Source organism: Neopelma chrysocephalum, unplaced genomic scaffold, assembly GCF_003984885.1.
Source record: "Neopelma chrysocephalum unplaced genomic scaffold, ASM398488v2 Primary Assembly neopelma1_95701, whole genome shotgun sequence".
Lineage (NCBI taxonomy): Eukaryota > Metazoa > Chordata > Aves > Passeriformes > Pipridae > Neopelma > Neopelma chrysocephalum.
The window spans coordinates 167,639-185,551 of record NW_020924364.1 but is presented as its reverse complement, the minus strand read 5'-3'; the positions used below and the strand labels follow the sequence as shown (position 1 = coordinate 185,551).

General features: G+C 38.8%; 1 protein-coding gene and 1 long non-coding RNA gene across 6 annotated transcripts in view; one reads left to right on the top strand and one right to left on the bottom strand.

The window, feature by feature from the left end:
* The window catches only part of LOC113980945, a 13,726-nt gene extending 11,506 nt beyond the window's left edge, over positions 1-2,220 (top strand). For all 3 annotated transcript variants that reach the window (XR_003538273.1, XR_003538275.1, XR_003538274.1), the window contains exons 3-4: positions 546-687; positions 1,945-2,220. This is a non-coding gene — a long non-coding RNA (uncharacterized LOC113980945). The remainder of the gene's footprint in view (positions 1-545; positions 688-1,944) is intronic.
* Positions 1-17,913, bottom strand: part of MIER3 (MIER family member 3) — a 21,830-nt gene extending 3,917 nt beyond the window's left edge. The window contains exons 1-12 of one of the 3 annotated variants that reach the window (XM_027708173.1): positions 17,799-17,913; positions 17,163-17,187; positions 14,903-15,048; positions 12,941-13,075; positions 11,426-11,546; positions 9,125-9,210; positions 8,866-8,938; positions 6,571-6,722; positions 6,040-6,121; positions 2,417-2,511; positions 411-538; positions 73-218 (exon numbers count right to left, since the gene is read on the bottom strand). In XM_027708173.1, the coding sequence (XP_027563974.1) occupies positions 73-218; positions 411-538; positions 2,417-2,511; positions 6,040-6,121; positions 6,571-6,722; positions 8,866-8,938; positions 9,125-9,210; positions 11,426-11,546; positions 12,941-13,075; positions 14,903-15,048; positions 17,163-17,187; positions 17,799-17,807 (1,198 nt within the window). In that variant the 5' untranslated portion in view covers positions 17,808-17,913. Of the gene's footprint in view, positions 1-72; positions 219-410; positions 539-2,416; positions 2,512-6,039; positions 6,122-6,570; positions 6,723-8,865; positions 8,939-9,124; positions 9,211-11,425; positions 11,547-12,940; positions 13,076-14,902; positions 15,049-17,038; positions 17,138-17,162; positions 17,188-17,798 lie in introns of those variants that run through there. The other 2 variants (XM_027708175.1, XM_027708176.1) reach the window with 2 other exon arrangements.

Sequence of the window (17,913 nt, the reverse complement as noted above, 5' to 3'; positions counted from 1 at the left end):
ATGAACACAAATGCAAATGAAACAGTTGTTTGCATAATTTTAACAAAGAGATTTATTTTTTTCTTGATTTACCTGTCAACTCATTGGCAGTGATAGAGTTAAGAATGCTCAGCTGCTGATCAGGAATGATTTCAGTTCGACTGTTAGATGTTAAGGCTGAAGAATGGACTGCTCCACCAAGGGATTCTGCTTCATCTACCAAACGATCCATGTAGTCCCTGAAAGAATATTGCATCCACCATGTATCACAGAACCAGAAAACAAGACCTATAAATGATGATGGATTTAATTTCAGTTGCCATGGCCACTGAGGCATTACAATGCAGTGACAGAAAGGGGGGCAAGGGGGGAGAAGTCTTCTACATTTATGATTTCCAACAGAAAACATATTCCAAGAACATTTGACTTACGTAACTCCTGGATGATGGTTATATCTCTTCTTTCCAAATCTTGTTTGCTGAGCAAAATAATCATAACGTTCTGACTTTTTCCACATGTAATAGAAAGCCACACACTCAGCCACTGTTCTGGTTCTTACCTAACAGGCAACAAGAAGAACTGACAAGATTAATGCAAAGACTTAGGTTTTGTCATCTTCCAATTCCAACTTCTGCGATATTATTAGTTTTTACTGTTCTGGAACAACCAAATTTCCTTAGGAGACTTCAAACAGATTTGCAGTTTCAAGTAAGTATTACATTTGTTTTACTCTATGTATTATTTGCCTTCTTTTTAAAATTTGATTGAAACTCTGTATCTGAAGTACTTACATATATTTTTATATATATATATATATATATATATATATATATACACAAAGCCACTTTTAAACTGTTAGATAGATGTTCCCTTATGATGGAAAAAGCTGAGGAAATTAAGGACCTAAGAGAAGTGAAGCAGAAAAGATTCTAGGTATGTAATCCTTTGGGTAAAGTCCAGAATTGTGGAAGCTTTGACAACAGATAATCACAATAGTAAATGCTGAAACAACAAAATAAAATTATAGTCTTGTTGAGAAGCTATAAAGGACTCAAAACTCATTTTGATTTATGTTGACTGTTTGTCTCTTTCCCCACAATGGAGGTTGCTCTGTGAAGTCAGATTCCTGGAGAAAGAGTCACTACTTCTACCTATACTTATATCCATTTTTTGATGCAGAAACATTTCACATCATCATCAACCCACAGTTCTAGTTTAAATTTTACAACTATAATATGCACTTTTATCCAGATACAGTCTGGTAGTAAAATAAACTTAATCAAACTTACAGAAACATCAGCGGCAAATCCAAAATGCCTTGTATGTAGTGTAAGCCTTGCTAGTTTAGACAGAAATATACTAGGCAGGGGAGGACATTAACAGGTGTCCATATGATGGTATGCAAAGTCCCAGTTAACAACAGTTTCCAGTGCAGTGACAGAGAAATATATCTTGTTAAGCTCCTCCACACACTAAATCTTGTCTAGCTGATACTTTCAGTATACCAAGGACATCACCTTATGCCAGGTCCCAGAACCTTCCCTAAACTTTCTGGCATTTTATCTACTTGTCAAAAAAAACCCCCAAAACAGTGGATTTCTTACACAAATTCTTGTCCATAGTGACACATGTATCAACATATGTACTTTGCTCAGTGTTAGAAAAAAATATTTTTAATCTATGATGCATCAATGTTTATTTGTAAGGTCCCCTTAAAATCTGAATCACCTAAACATTATTTAGGATGGGTTAAACCAGGTATTGAGCAAGACTAGCAGACTGTTGTTAAACAGCAATCACAACCCTATAAAGTTTACCTGAAATACAACAAGAACACCAGACTCCTAGAGAAAAAAATTTTCAACGTGGTATCAAAAGCATAAAGGAGATAAACAGGAAATTTTGAAACATTCATATTGTCAACTGTTACTCTTTGATTAAAAAAAAAAAATCCCTATTATTCAGGCACAGAGGAGTCAATCAGAAGCAATCCAGACCAAGGTTAGAACTCCTCTGCTGCTCAGAAAAGCGAGTACTGATGGAGGACTACACTTTAAGAAAACAAAAAGAGCTAAGCCTGATCCTGTAAACTTGCACCTACCTGGTTAATTTAAGTAAAGGTGCATTTTCCCCTCCTACAGCCATGGTACAGAAGTACTGTACTTCTAGGAGAGGCACACAAACTGAGTTGTAATGCACATGCATAAATAGAAGTAATGTCAACACACTGATTTCAGAGTGCAATACGCTGATTCATCGTGCAATGCCTAAGGTTTCCAGTGGTGTCTAACGAAAAAACTAGTGCAAAAATGCCAAACTGGTTTTAATACTGTTCTTATTTCCCTCTTCTGTATAGCTTCTGACAAACATATTGCTTTTATATATTTTCAGCATCACATAGTTTACCAATTCTTCCATTTAACTGTAAAATACCAACCTTGTTTTTCTGTATGAGATGAAAGTCTTTTCCATAAATCAGAAGTGCGTGTTCAAAGCTTCTGCACTCTTCTTCTGTCCATGCTGTCATCTCTTCTAGACAATTACAAAAGTAGCATGAGAAACTTGATTTTGCTCACTAATCCTTCACAAAGAATAAAATTTTTGTTCCTAATGGATGAATATCCAAACACATTCTAAAAAAAAGTACCTCAGTTATTTAGATCCATGTTATTTCCTCTACTGAATGGATATCCTACCTGAAATATAAGATTCTTCTTTATAAAGAATCTTCTAGAAGAGTTTGATTTCTGAAATCTTTCATTCTTGAGGGTAAATGATATTCAAAATGATCACTGCCTTGAGGGCAAATGATATTAAAAAGATTTATTATTTTTTAATAAGTTTGTCATCAAAAGAATATTTGATTGCATCAGATAGGTAACGTTCTCAGTACTTCTTCTTACATAGCATACAAAGAACAGCGGTTGTTGGAAAAAGGAGTGACGAAAAATCCTGTTTTAAAAGATGACCCTGCCTTGAGTGAGTGAGCAGTACTTTGGTTCAGGCATCACAGACAAGAAGGCCTGACAGCTCAGCCCTGATGTGCAAAATGGATTTTTGGACAAACAACATCACAACACAAAAACTCTTCTTACTTTCCTATCTTGAATGTGGCTTTGGGTATATACATAAATAAAGAGGGATTTTTCAGGCATCTTACAATCATAATGGTGACCCAAAAAGTTTCCATTCAACTAATATTTAAAACCAATGGGGGAAACCCCCCCACATTTCAAAACATTTCTGGAAGTAGACACTGAAACCAAGACCTTTGTGCTCCCAGATGAAGCTGATAATTACTCCACTGCACTGTCATGCTCTTTCTTTCTCAGCCCCATTAATTTTTCACTCCTTACTAAGAGTCTTCAACCTTTGAAGAGAAGAAAATATCCCCATGTAAAGTCTCACTGTTGAAAAACTATCCTGGGAGTGGTGGATTTTTAATTCCCACACTGAGAATAATAGTGAGCTTCAGTGGGTAGAGGAGATCATAACATAATGGTTACTCTAAGAGGCAGGCACTGACAATATTATAGAATCACAGAATCATTAAGGTTGAAAAAGTCCTCAGAGATCGAATACAACCCTTGACCAAATGCTAGCATGTCAACTAAACCGGAGCACTAAGTGCCCTATATGTCCAGTCATTTCTTGAACACCTCCAAGGGATGGTGACTCCACCACCTTCCTGGGCAGTCCATTCCAATGTTTAACCACCCTTTCAGAGAAGAAATTCTTCATAATATCCAATACAAACCTCCCCTGGTGCAGCTTGAGGTCATTTCCTGTCATCCTGTCACTAGTTGTTTGGGAGAAGAGAACCAATCTGGGGTTCCTGTGGGGACCTGGCTACAACCTCCTTTCAGGTAGTTGTAGACAGTGATAAGGTTACTCCTGAACTTACTTTTCTCCAGGCTAAACAACCCCAGCTCCATAAGCTGCCCCTCCCAGGACTTGTTCTTCAGACCCTTCCCCACTCCACTGTCCCTCTCTGGACATGCTCCAGCACCAAAATGTCCCTTTTGAAGTGAGGGGCCCAGAACTGAACTCAGGATTCGAGGTATTCCCTCACCAGTGCCAAGTACAAGGGGAGAATCACTTCCCTGGTCCTGCTGGCCACACGATTGCTGATACAGGCCAGGATGCCACTGGCCTTCTCGGCCACCTGGGCACCCTGTCTGGATCACATTCACCTGCTGTCGACCAGCACCTCCAGGTCCTTTTCCGGCTTTTCACTCTGCCCAAGCCTGCAGCATTGTCGGGGTTACTGTGACCCTGGTGCTGGAGCCAGCACTTGGTCTTGTTGAACCTCATACAATTGGTTTTGGCCCACTGATCCAGCCTGTGCAGATCCCTCTGCAGAGCCTTCCTGTCCTCCAGCAGATCAACACTCACACCCAACTTGGTTATGCCTGCAAATTGACTCAGGGGCACACTGATGAAGATATTACATAGAACTGCCCACAATACTAATCCCTGGGGAACACCACCTGGATTTAACTCCATTCACCACCACTCTCTGGGCCCAGTCATCCAGGCACTTTTTACCCAGTTAAGAGTGCACCTGCCCAAGCCACGGGCTGCCAGCTTCTCTGGGGGAATGATGTGGGAGACAATGTCAAAAGTATTTTTCAATCCTGAAACAGGACTCTAAATTCTAGAGAGGTACTGAATTTAGGATACAGTCCTGCAGCTGATGCTTTGTTTAGGCCTATACAATCTCTTCTTCTACATGAGGTGTCTGAAGCATTCTTCTAATAGTCCTTACTGCGTCTTTCAGCTTTACTTTAGTGTCCTGGTTTTGGCTGAGATAATGTTCTTCCTAGTAGCTGCTACAGTTTTGGACTCCATACAAGAATAAAGTTGGTAACACACCAATGTTTTAGTTGTTGCCAAATTGCACAATCAAGGATTTTTCAGTGTCCCATGCTCCGCCAGCGAGTAGGTGCACAAGAGGCCTGGGGGATCATGGCCAGGAGAGCTGACCTGAACTGGCCAAAGAGTCCATACCACAGACTAACGTGCTCAGTGTATAAACTGGGGTGAGCTGGCTGGGAGGGGGCAGGTTGGGGACAGGCTGGGGGCAGGCTGGGCATCAGTCAGCAAGTGCTGAGCAGTTGTATTGTGCATCACTCACCTTTCTGGGGGTTTATTCCTCTTTTCATTACAATTATTATTGCCATTATTGTCATCAGTGTCATTAGTATTGTCACTATATTTTTTTGATTCAACTATTAAACTCTTCTTAGCTCAACCCACAAGTTTTACGTTTTTTCCCTCTGCTTCTTTTCTCCATCAGCTAAGGAAGCGGGCTGGGGGCAGGGAGGATGGTGTGGTGTGCAGAAGTAGTGAGCTACTTAGTAGAAGTAGTGTGATACTTAGTAGCTGGGGTTAAAGCACGTCAGATACTTGTCTTTCCCAGCACCCAACTTGTAAACACTCAAGTTTCCTTTGGATCCAGTTCTGAGTAGGAGCTATCTGCCAGAACACCAACTTACACCAGGGCTCATAATCCATTTCTACTTTATGCAACACATATGCAAAAATACAGGACAATGAACTGTTTTTGTTAAATGACAGACTGATTTTCATTTAAGGGAATAATAATTAATGGGGACAAACAAGATGGAAGCTCATTTTCCAGCATAAACTCAAGCAAAGCTATGGAACTATACGGTAGAACCAGTTTAGGGTTGGCATAGCACAATGTCAGCACAGTGAGGAAGAGAGTGGGACTTATTTATGTACCCAGCCACTTTCTCCTGATTTTGGTGCAAATGTCATCAGGCTGTTATTGATCATGATCTCAAAAAGATACTAGATTATGTGTGAGAACCGCCTTGTGGGAGCAGAATCACCACTCCCCAATCTGTGCCTTTCTACACATTGCAAACTTCTGTAGCAGAATTTCTAACTGGCCAACCATTACACCGATTTTGTGCTAAAGTCATCATGGATAGTGATGTGCTCGTTGATCTGATTCTTACTCAAGGTTTTCCCACAAAACATTTTTTTTTTCCAAACACACATTTCTGAAAAAACAGGTACTCTCTCTCTTACCCTGGGACACCTTTCCATTTGAGCAGTATCTCTCAATTGCTTCTTTAACATTATGGCTACTTTTAAGAAGTTCATACAGCGCCTATAAAAAGGAAAAAGTAATCAAAGTTTTCCAATTTTCAACCCAGACCTCCAAAACTAGCCTTCCAGAGAGCCTACTAACATAAGAAAAAAGAGGATTTGTTTATGAGTATGATGAATATTTAAAAATAACAACCAAAAGCAAAACCATCTAAAAGTTGAGACACAATTTAATTAAAAAAGTAAAATCTTATATGTAATTATTTAAAAAGTTAAATTTGTCAACAGTATGACAATCAGAAACACCACAGATCACAACACTGCCAACAATCAAACACTTGTGACTTTTAAATATGTGCATAAAATTACAAGTAAGATCCCGACCCAATCACATCCAATTAAGGAATGAAGAAATTGAGTACTGGTGCCATTACAATACAAGGCAGAGAAAGAGAACATACAGTAATTACAAAGCAATGTGTCAGAAATGGAATAGGATAGAAAACATACTTGTTCATTGTCCCGTGTATGTAGTCCTTCAGGAATTCTGCCAATCATTTTTTCATTTCCTGTTCTTAAGGAGGTTTCAAAAAGGTATTCTTTAACTTTACTTTCTGAGATCACATCAGGTTTCCAAAGTAAATGGTCTTCATTTTCATAAGCTGATAAAACAGAAATCCATTAGTGCCAGGTGTGACATTTTTAAGGGTGTAACATTAAAAGCTATTTCAGAAATACAAAGAACAGGAACACAGAAATAACCAAATCAAGCATGATCACGCCACTTGTAAATTGCAGGTCACTACAGCTATTTAGTAATTTTCAACTAAAATTTGCCAAAAATTACTCAGCAGAATGGCAATCTAGATCTCAATGTGGCAATTTGGTTTTCCATTCACTAACAACTAAGTACTCTTAAGAACTCAGTATGTTGCATATTTTACAAGTAATTAGGATGTACAGTCCTCCTTCATAGTACACTGAATTATGTACGCACCTCCTAGGCAGCTTATTTCCAGGACAAAATACTGGACATGCACAAGAGCTGGCCTGAACCTTTGCCAGTATGTGTGTATGTTTCAACACCAGATCAAACTATAAATCCTTTACTCTGGTCAATATATGTGATTACAATTGCACATAACGTTTCACATACTCTCTTACCAATAAAAATTTAGAGTTATTAGATTCAAACACAGAAGCATAATGGCTGCCAGAGCAGAAAAGATGGAGATTTTCAAAGCTCTCCTAAAACTGCAGGAAACATTAAGCCAAGGTGGGGAATAAAATTACACCTCTGAAAGTTCTTTTATGGCTTGAGAACATGGAAAGCTGTCAGACAGACATGTTGCAAGTGTAAAGTTTATAGGAGAGCACGACTGCTTTCTAGCACAATTCTGGTAGCTTGGATTATATAGCACAAACGTAAGCCCCTGTTTGCCATCACTAGCTCCTCAGGGGGTAGAGAAAAGGCTTTCATAGAATCGTCCACCCCTACATCCAGGTCCAACCTTCCAGAGCACTGCTGACATTCAGCTTCAGCTTCCTTTATCAACCAAGGCAACACAGCACTTTCTGTTCGAGTCCATGACTTATAATCTCAGAAGGAGCTCCTCGAGCTCTCTGATCTCTGAGCCACCCCTTTGCTCTTAGCCATGTCATCAGACAAGACCCTAACTGATTCTCTCTAGTACCAGCTCATTACAGAGAAAGTTGTCAGATTAACCTCTCCTTGGTCATCCTCCGCTTATCGGCACTTCCTTAGTTCTTGGCTGAGGAGACATCAAGATGTGTAAATAGTAAAAGAACTACCCATATAAATCTGGTTCTTACTCCTCCATTTCTCATCACCCATCAGCATCATGCCTGAATCTTAGAAAATCAGAGGCTTCCCTAGATCTTAAGCAACACAAGAGATGTTCACTTCTTAACACTTTCAACTCCATTCATACCAAACATTCTTATTCCCTATTGCAAAGGAGTATTCTTCAAAAAAGCAGGTAGCAATGCTGAAGAGACTTGATATAATTCATTTAAATAATATCCCCATTAAAAGCTACAGTAACAGAACACAAGTAACTTAGAGAATATAAAAAATTTACAGAAAAACCCTTGAATGCTCTTTGTTTCTTATTATTATATCACTCTAACTGCTTTTTAATTTCATTGCTGTTCCACCCATGAGCAAATTTTTTTCATTATTTGCCTTTTTATTTCCACAGCTATATGTGCCAGGTTTTTAAAGACACAAAATAAAACTCTACTAAATAAAGTTCTTTTTCTACTCTAGCACAACTGCAATTTTTAACCTAAATCTGTAATGGAATAACATCATACATAAAACACCACACTTTTTAAAGAGATGGTGTATCAGGACCTATATCAAGGAAATATTGTTTTCCATGTCAATTTTGTAACTCACATGGCAGTAGTTGCCAAAAAACAAGCACAGAAAAATACTGTTTGGAAGATCTTCAGCATGAACTAAGTTACATGTTCATAGCCTTGTACTGATTCTCTAATCAAAATATTTCCTTCTTGACCCAAGTTTGTTTCCTCCTAATTTTACCAGATACTTCAGCATTAACTCTCCAATTTTGTCTTGAGAATGTTCTCTCCAAGGTGAAGTGTGACACTTCTGAGATATAATTAATGGTTGCGCTACTTTAGTTTCCTAGTGCTTTCTTTAAAGGTCTCTGAGACTTCAGCTAAGTCATTGAATTTACCTTAAAAATTTAAATAACATTTTTCCATCAAGTTTATGTATAAACATAAAAAACTAGTATGACAGTCAGAAGAACTTACCCTTTTCATCATCACTGCATCTGCCAAGGTAAGCTGGAATTTCAGCCTGGTACTGTGAACCAACCATTATTTCCTAAAAATGTAATAACAATAAAAATAAAATGTTATTAACAATATTCTGTGTAAAGCATTAAGTGTCATTAACTTGGCATTTCACAGAGAATTCCAGAATTAAGATATTTTTGATATATACTATAAATCTTAATAGATTTTTCTTAACTGTAAAGTTTTTTTTACTTTTAAAAAATATAATTATTACCTTTCTCAAATCTTCAGATGAATTACCATGGTCTGCCTCTACATCTTCACCATCAGATTCCTTATCTCCATCACATGTGGTATTTGCTTCAGACAAAAAGAGGGGAACTTTTTTAGCAAGGAAGAATTTTCAGTTCAAACACAAAACTATAAGATATACTTTACTTTTGAAAGGAGCACCTGCTTTTAGTCAGGGAGACACTTATAGTGAGTCTGTTGATCCACATTTCTATCAAAATCAAAGTACCATGAAATCAGAACTCATTGGTACTTGTATACTGCAGAACTGAAACATTTATCATCACTGCAAATGAGACAATCTACTATATTTCCAACAGTCAAAAGGAAACGAGATCATTTTTCTTCATCTATTTTTTCAATAAAAGCTTACACCTTAGAGAAAAAACCAGAAAACTTCCAGGGCTGTAACACAGCCTCAGGTTAATGACAAAGAGTAAAGCTGAACGCATGTCTTTATCACCTACTAAAACCTTACATCAGAAGTTTTAATAGGCACTCAAAACACTCCTTTAAAAAAGTCTGCCTTAGCACGGTGTGAAGATACAGGAGAGACACATGAAGTAGAATAAGTAAAAGACAAGAAAACACTCCTTATTCTTCTTTAATCTTTTTCCACTCCTCAGGAAGACATATAGCAGAGCTCTCCAAGCAATTCAAATACAGTACTCCCTTAGAATAACTCATAATTTAGAATCTGGAACGTTGTGGTACTAGGTTTGAAGTAATTCTATTTTTACAACTGGATAATCCCCAACAGAATGGAATCTACAGTTCTGATATGATTACAGCTATTTTGTATCCTCCAACTTCAGAAAAAAACATAAACTGAAAAACTACAATTGAATTTTAGCTTCATCACAAATAAAAAGAATCACAAACATCAGAGACAATATCCAAGACTGCATGGACTGAGGCTCTTCTTCTGTAATCATTACTACAATCACCAGTCTGTCTCTTTTTCGTTTTACAAGTAGCAAGCAAGAAGCTAACCTGAATGCATGAAATAATATGCCTGGACAGTCAGAGGCAATTATTCTATCCAATTAATGTAAATTTAACAAAATAGCCTATGTTATGTATTAGACGTGTTTATCTTAAAACTTAATGTTATCTTAGTATCTGAGAAATACACAGAAATCACAAAAAAGATGGAGCTGCCAACAGTAAAGAGAACTGATATCTCCCTCCCTGAAATGATGGATATTTGATTTTAAAGTGTTCAGCCTAATGTTCTAACAAAGTAACATTTTGATATAAAACAATGACATTTGAGAACAAAGATGACAGTTTCTTAATCCTCAGTAAGATGAGGGGGTAAATACTTTTTTTCTAAAAAGGTGCCACACTTTAAATGTCATATTAATTAACAGTTCACAAATGCCATAAGTTCTGGAGTTTGCTTAACTGAAAAAGGGGCCTTATAATTTTTTTGGTATCTCTCTTTCAATACAAATGTCTTACTTCTATGACACAGCAGCATTTGAAGGGCTACGATTGCTGGTGACTGAGGCAGCACACTCTCTTTAATCCCTCCTTCTCCAGAGCAATGAAATCCCCCATGAAATAGCTTGAGATACTTGCCAAATTAAAACTGTGATAAAAATCCTCCATGTTGCTCTAACTCCAGGACACCAGTGAACAGATGAGATGCAACAGGCAATGATGAGTATCTCATCCGGGTTGGATACCTGAACCACTGGTTCCCAGATCTTTCCCATCATAGTTCCCTGGACAGGGAAATTTTGGTGGTCATGGGTTTACAGGCCCCATCCCATATAAAACTACTTTGGCTCACTCCATGAAGTCCTATGGAAAAATGTTGAATGTGTGAAGGGAAATAATCACAAAGACACTGTGTCCCAGTTCACATCCACAGGCTACATGGAGTTGTCCCTGGCTTAAAATTAGCAGCAAAAATCTTAGTACAGAAACACTAATTTAAAAGAATGGGTTACATATTCACTAATACATTCACATGGGTTACATATTCACTGAAAATCATGAAGGGTGTTCCTCAATACTGTATTAACTATTGATTATGAAGATATTTTATTCATAGAGAAATTAATTTTACTTGTGCTTTGAGCAGAAAACCAAATAGAAGTCTTTTAGGTACTCAGTAATAGCAACCAAAGGCAAAGTGCAAGTACAACATCCTGCAAAGCACTATTTCTCAACTCCTGTACAGTAAGCACTACTCTGCAATTTTGACATTTTAGGGCATAAAGTTATATATAATGCTAAGACTCTTTGAGCACTATTATAAAATCAGGTTCCCTACATCTTAACGGCCGAGGAAAGAAGTCAGTAGCCTCATGTGAAGTAACTGATGGTGTCAAGTCATCAGCAGAGGACTGTGTTTCTTCATCATCACCCGACAACAGGTCTTTAGCGATTTCCTCCTGTATCATTAAAATAAAAAAATAAAACCTCAGACTGACTATTAAATATAGACCGGTGAGCATGTAGATTCAGAAAACTGTTAAGTGTCATTAATTAAAATGAGTTACTTCACCATAAGAAAATGTAGCAGACTGTACTCCCTTAATTGAAAAGCTAGTTTGCTCCTCCTAAATCTAAGAACAAATATAATGGTTCATTTCACAGTCAAACATAGAAGACAAAGGGGAAATTAACCCCTATTACAGCAAACACACAAGAATTAACTTCTGCAAGCATCAATCTCAGATGTTCCTCCAATTGCTTCCAGTAAAAAGCACCAGTGTAAATGGCCTCACATATTTAACATTCTGTCATTCTTTGCATCACAGATACACTGAAGCTTTAAAAGCCCCCTGAACTCTGAGGAAAAACAGACAGGGTTTTTTGCTGAGAGGACAGCTACAGATAATAGACAACTTTCCAAACCACAAAAGAGTTGACATTTTTGCAGGTTAAAGAAAAGACATTATGAAAGAAACATCACACTTCCTCCACGAGCAGACATGTTTGAACACCTCGGCTAGAGATTTGGAAGGGAAAGAACTGTATCAGATAACAAGCCAATACATTTTGTAACCTCAACACAATCGTGAATCCTGATGAGAATCAGATGTGCAGCGCCATCATTACACCCTTCTTTCTGTGGAGTTTACCATTACATCATACTCACAGGAAAAAAAAAGAAAAAAAAAAGACATATACTTACTACTTGCATACTTTATAAGCTCAACTACAAGCTGCATATGCTTTGCAGCCAAAAGTCTCAGAATTTAAAGTTAACTTGAAAACCACAAAAGCTGAAATTTTGGGTTTTTACTTCAGCAATGCAACATATATAATCACCGCACATAAAACAACTTCTCTCTCACTCCCCAAAGCTGAGACCTTCCCAAATGATAAGCATTTGAAAATAAAATTCCAGAGCATTCAGGATTCCATTTCAAAGTTATACACAACCATTTTTGTACTTGATGTGTGCTGGAAGTCAGAATTATTTCTGGACATTGCACATATTATTGAAAAATCTCACTTCTTAACAAAAAAAACCCAGAAGAAACAACAAGCCACCTACTTCAAAGTTCTTTGCATATGTTTCAGAAGAACTATTAACATATTCATTTCTGTTTTGTACTAATATAGTGCCACTAAAGTTGCTATGCATTTGAAACTGTCATAATTATTATTAGAACTAGATCCCCAATATCCTTGAAAAGGTAGGAGTTCAAAGTAATAACGTATATTGAAATTAACAAAGATATATATTTTATATATAAAGAGATAGTGAAACATGATTTAAGGTTTCCCAGATTTCTGCTTTTAAATAACAGTTCAGGGGAAACCAGTTCTGACTTACTTTATCTAGAGTCATATCTGGAAGTTCATCTGCAAGTTCACTTGGAGAGCTATTCGCACTGGAACCTGCCATAACTGGAATCGTGGGTTCATAGCCATAGAATGCCAGCAAATCTTCCAGTGGCATGCTTCCTTCCTAATATAAGAAGATTTACAACATTTCAACATATTGCCAAGTACTTGTAAACAGTTCATGCCTGAGAGCATAGGACATTTTGAAGAACAAAAGTAAAAAACAAACAAATTAAAACTCAAATGAAAGCAGGAATGATTAAAATATTTTAAGGCATGGTACTGAAAATCGTGATTCTGTGATGGAAATAATACATGAACATGTCTCTTGGCATACAGTGAAGTCCTGTCAGGGAAAACTGTTTACTGGATGAAACTATAGAGTAAGTATTAAAATATGCTCATTATTTGATTCATACTATAGAGCATGATTTGTCAATATTTCAAGACAGAAATGCAGAAAAACTCGAAGACTTAATTCCTACATAGCTACAGCTGCACATGTGCAAACCCCCACAAAAGTAAACTAATATAGCAACTTTTAAGCCCTCCCTTTCATCTCCTGCACAATGTATTTTATATTAACCACTGAGAAGGTAACAGGAGAAAGACAGTTAAGAAAAGAAGGCAAAAATCAAGAGAAAGCCTTGATTTATAATTCGTCTTTTCCAACAACTTTTATCAAGTGATTTTAGTAAGCATCACCATAGTTGCATCCTAATACAATCAATAAAACCATAAACAGTGAAGATTTTTTTTAGTTACCTCATTCAAGCCACCAAAATATTAAAAATATTTTCCACTACTTATACATTTAAAGCTCTATTACCTCTAAAAATTTGTTGAATTCATACACTAATTAAATTACTTTCTTTCTTTACACAGCTAAGGTCTTAGTTCTGCACAGGTTTTTCACGATGGTTAAAGGTAAACTCATGTCCAAGTCTTTCCAGGATCAGGATCTAAAGTAATGAAGTGTTTCAGATGAGTGGCTCTCAGTCCTTCTTTCATTATAGAAGCAGTAAGAGAACTTCATGGAGTAACAACTCCATTTTAACCACTAGACCCAGCAAGCTGCTTTACAGTATAACTGCAGGTTCATAATCAACAAAAACATAATTAAGGTAGTAAGAAAAAAAAAATCAGGAGTATAAACACTGTCAACTCCACACTCAAAAAATTTGTTTCTACATGGACTACATAAACACAGCCTTGCATTTGATGCTTAAACGTTGCACCTTCCTGGACGTATGTTGACCAAAACCTGCAGTTATGCTGAGTGGTGTAAGTGGGTCACCAAACAGTAATACAAACGGCATCGATCTGTGGGTGTTCAGCATTCAGCAAGCCTTTAGAATAGGTGATGCACAGCCACAGATCAACAAGAGGTGTAAATACAAAAACCATCTAATTAAGAAGTGTAAAATGGAATAGGAAAGGCCAAGGAGCATGCTGATCATTTTATACACCCACCAAATGCCAAACTCATGAAACTAAGACACAGAAGTATCATTTACACAGTAAACTAACATGAACCATCATGCCTAAAACAGGACTGTTTGTTTAGAAAAGCAAAACTTGACCAACAGAATGAAATACAGCTAGATGTCACTTTAATAGTATGCAAAACGTACAGTTTCAACTTACAAGTAAATGGTAAATGATCTTAGATGACAGGACTCTAAAACCTTCATTAGTGATTTCTCTACCAAAGAAAATGGACTACTAAATGAAAAGAATATGAACACTAATACCTTTGAGAAGCTAAGTTCAGCCTTTTTTGTGATGATGCACTACTACACCCTAACCAAATCTGATTTTCTTTTGAACAAGCTGCAAATGCATTTTTGCAGAAAACTGCACTATACAAACTGAAGAACAGGTTGAATGTACTTTTCTAGGGAAAAGTACAGTATGTATGGACATCCATGAGAGAGCAAGTCACTCTTACCTTTTCCAAATCTTCGATTTCAGAGCTGAAATTTTTGCTTTCTTCCATCATTTCCTCTTCTTCAAGAGTTCGCTCATCATCATAATCATGTACCAGCATTTCTGCAGAGGGGTCAAAGTCATGATCCTCAGACGATAATGAGCCAACTGTGAAAAAATGTCACATGAAATTGCACGAATTCTTTTACGAACAGGGTCAGAACTCTCGGTGGAGTAACAAATTCATAACTACTTGACAAAATCAGCTGTTTCAGCTGACCTTCCCTTTTCATATTTATAAGTAATAAACACAGATTTCTCTCTTGATATATATAGAGTACTTGGGAAAAGTACCTAAAAACAAAGTTCCAGAAAGTACAAACCCAAATTAATATTTTACTCAATAAAAGGTTGTTCAAAATACCCTTGAAATAATCGTTAAGGTACAAAGCACACACATCACAAGATTTCATATGCTGCAAGGCTGTGACCTACAGCCTACCTGATTCTATTTATGTGATTTACATGGTGACAACCATAGTTTTTCACTGGTAAACAGGTAACTTAGGTTCTGAATCCACTTCCTACTAACAGCAAAATAAAGTTAGACTCAATACCAATCACTTCAGCCTCATGGATAGATCTTTTAATACAACTAATTTAATTCATAGCACTTGACTTAGAAGAATACATACAGCAGAGTTTCAAGAAATATTGAGGAAAAAACACCAGAAATAACAAAATGCTTCTAATGAATCACATTAATTAACAAGCTATTGTGACAGCTCTGTGGTCCAACAGACAGGTTTTCATGACTGAATGCTCCTAAGTCATCACAAAAGTACTGTTATTATTTTAAATACACTTTGTCATTTGAAAGGTTATCATTAGATTTAGTAAGTTTTAAAGACGCAAATATTCTGCACTAGAAGTCATGTTCTACAACAAAAATCACCAAATTACAAGGTTGCTTTGCTCTGTAATGTTCACTTTCTTATGCCTTTCTGGATGGAGAAAATAAACAGATTAGGATATTTCTCTTTTACTTCTGGTTTCCCCTTACATACTAGTTCTCTGTTGCCATCCTTGGCTTACAAGCAGCAACAAAAAGGTTTATCAAGATTTATTTCTATGAAAAAACTTCTTCAGAAGTTTCGAAGAAAACAACTACAAATTTTCAATCCTCTTCAAAATCCTTTTTGCACTGCTTCCAGCCTTGAAAGAGACAACTGTATATACTAACACTTCTGAACCCTAGAACATCTAATTTTTAGCAATTATGCTAAGTGTTCATTCCTTATACGCAGGTAACTAAACTTCATTTAGCTTGCTTAAGACAAGACTGTGAAAGTTTGTAATATCATACCGTAGAGAAACATTCAGGCCAAAAATGCTTTTTTATCCACATGCTATTCATATATGGTCTCACTGATCTTTCAGTTCCAGCTGACAATGTACTACAGTTGCAGTAATGACATTATGTGTTTAATTCCTCCACTGCTGACCATCACATTCTGCTCTAGTTTTAAGGAATCACAGAAGTGTCAACTGTCTTTATCCAACCTGTATTTAAAGACCTGTGCTAAAGATCATTACTTCTAATTGCTGTTCTAACTGATTTTGCATTTAACGCAAGGGGAAGTTCTATTCCACAGGTAGACTTTACATCAAAAAGTCCCACTTCTTCAATGGTTCTGAGTGTTCAATATCCCACTTAGAATATTTAAAACCACACTGAAAAATACAAGCTCATGAAATTTCATAGGAGTAGCTAAAAAAGATGACAAACAGCCAGTGCAGAAGGCAGTTGCACAGAAGCAAATATGTTCCCCAAATACTTGAGAGCAGCCCTGCTGATGTTAATTATGCTTGCTCATGTAAAGTATTCCAAAGAACCTTAACAGCAGTCACAGCCTTAAAAATTACTTATCGTTATGATTTTAAACATTTTCTGTTATTACCAAGAATTCAAAAACTTAGACAAGCCTCTAATTATCAGCAACAAGAGAAACTGGTTTCTCCAGGCTACACGGATTTACTGAGATGCAGACTTAAAAGTGCCACAAAACTGTTTTCGTTTTGGGTTCCAAGTAGCCAATTTCTAACTGCAACTGGAGTTAAGAGAAAGACTCTGCAGCCCACATCTCCGCTTAAGAACCTGGCAGATGGTTAAAGGCGTGCACACGAAGCCTCAGAAAAACTACAAGAGGATAAATTTGGGAAGAAGAGCGGCGCGCGGGCGACAGGCCGGGTGCCAGGGCAGGAGGTGTGCGAGGACGAACCTGGGCTCGAACTCCCAAAGGAAGCCTGCAGGGAAGAAGAAAGAGCGAGGTGAGAGCCCTCCGGGTAGGTAGCAGGCAGGGCTCTTCCATCTCACGAAGCCCTGGGAGCTGCCCCCATTTCCCCGCCGCGCCGTTTTCCCCCGCTCCCCGGCCTTGGCCCCCGCGTCCCCCCCACGCTGGCCCCTCCATCCCGCTCACCCTCTCCCATCCCTCCTTCCCTCGCTCCCGCCCGCGGCTCTCCGTCCCTCCTCCTCCCCTGGCAGGAGGCCCCCCGGAGACACGCCAGGCCTGGCCGGCGCTCCCGCTCCGTCCTGCCCCGGCCCGGGCGGGACGTGACAGAGACCGGACTGGCTGCCACCTCCTTCCCGCTTCCAGCCCGGGGCTCGCTCCTGCTCTCTCCCTCCAAGCGCTCTCCCTCCCGCTCCGCGGCGGCGACACCGCCGGCCCGTCCCGCGGGCCGCGCAGCGGCACCGCGGCCGACCCTCGGCCTAGTCGCGCAGGCCGCGCCGCCCCAGCCCCGCCGCCCCGGCCGGCCCCGCCGGGGGCTCCCTCTAGGGGTGCGAGGGCGGCGCGGGGGGCGCTGCGGGCACGGGGCCCCGCGGGGCGGCGGGAGAGCTCCGCGCCCGGCCCGCTCACCTCCGCCATATTGGGACGATGGGGCCGAGCGGCAGCGCCGCGCCGAGTGCCCGGATGGCGCCGTGAGCCAATGGCGGCCGCAGGCCCCGGACCGTCCGTGCGGCGCAGCGGGACC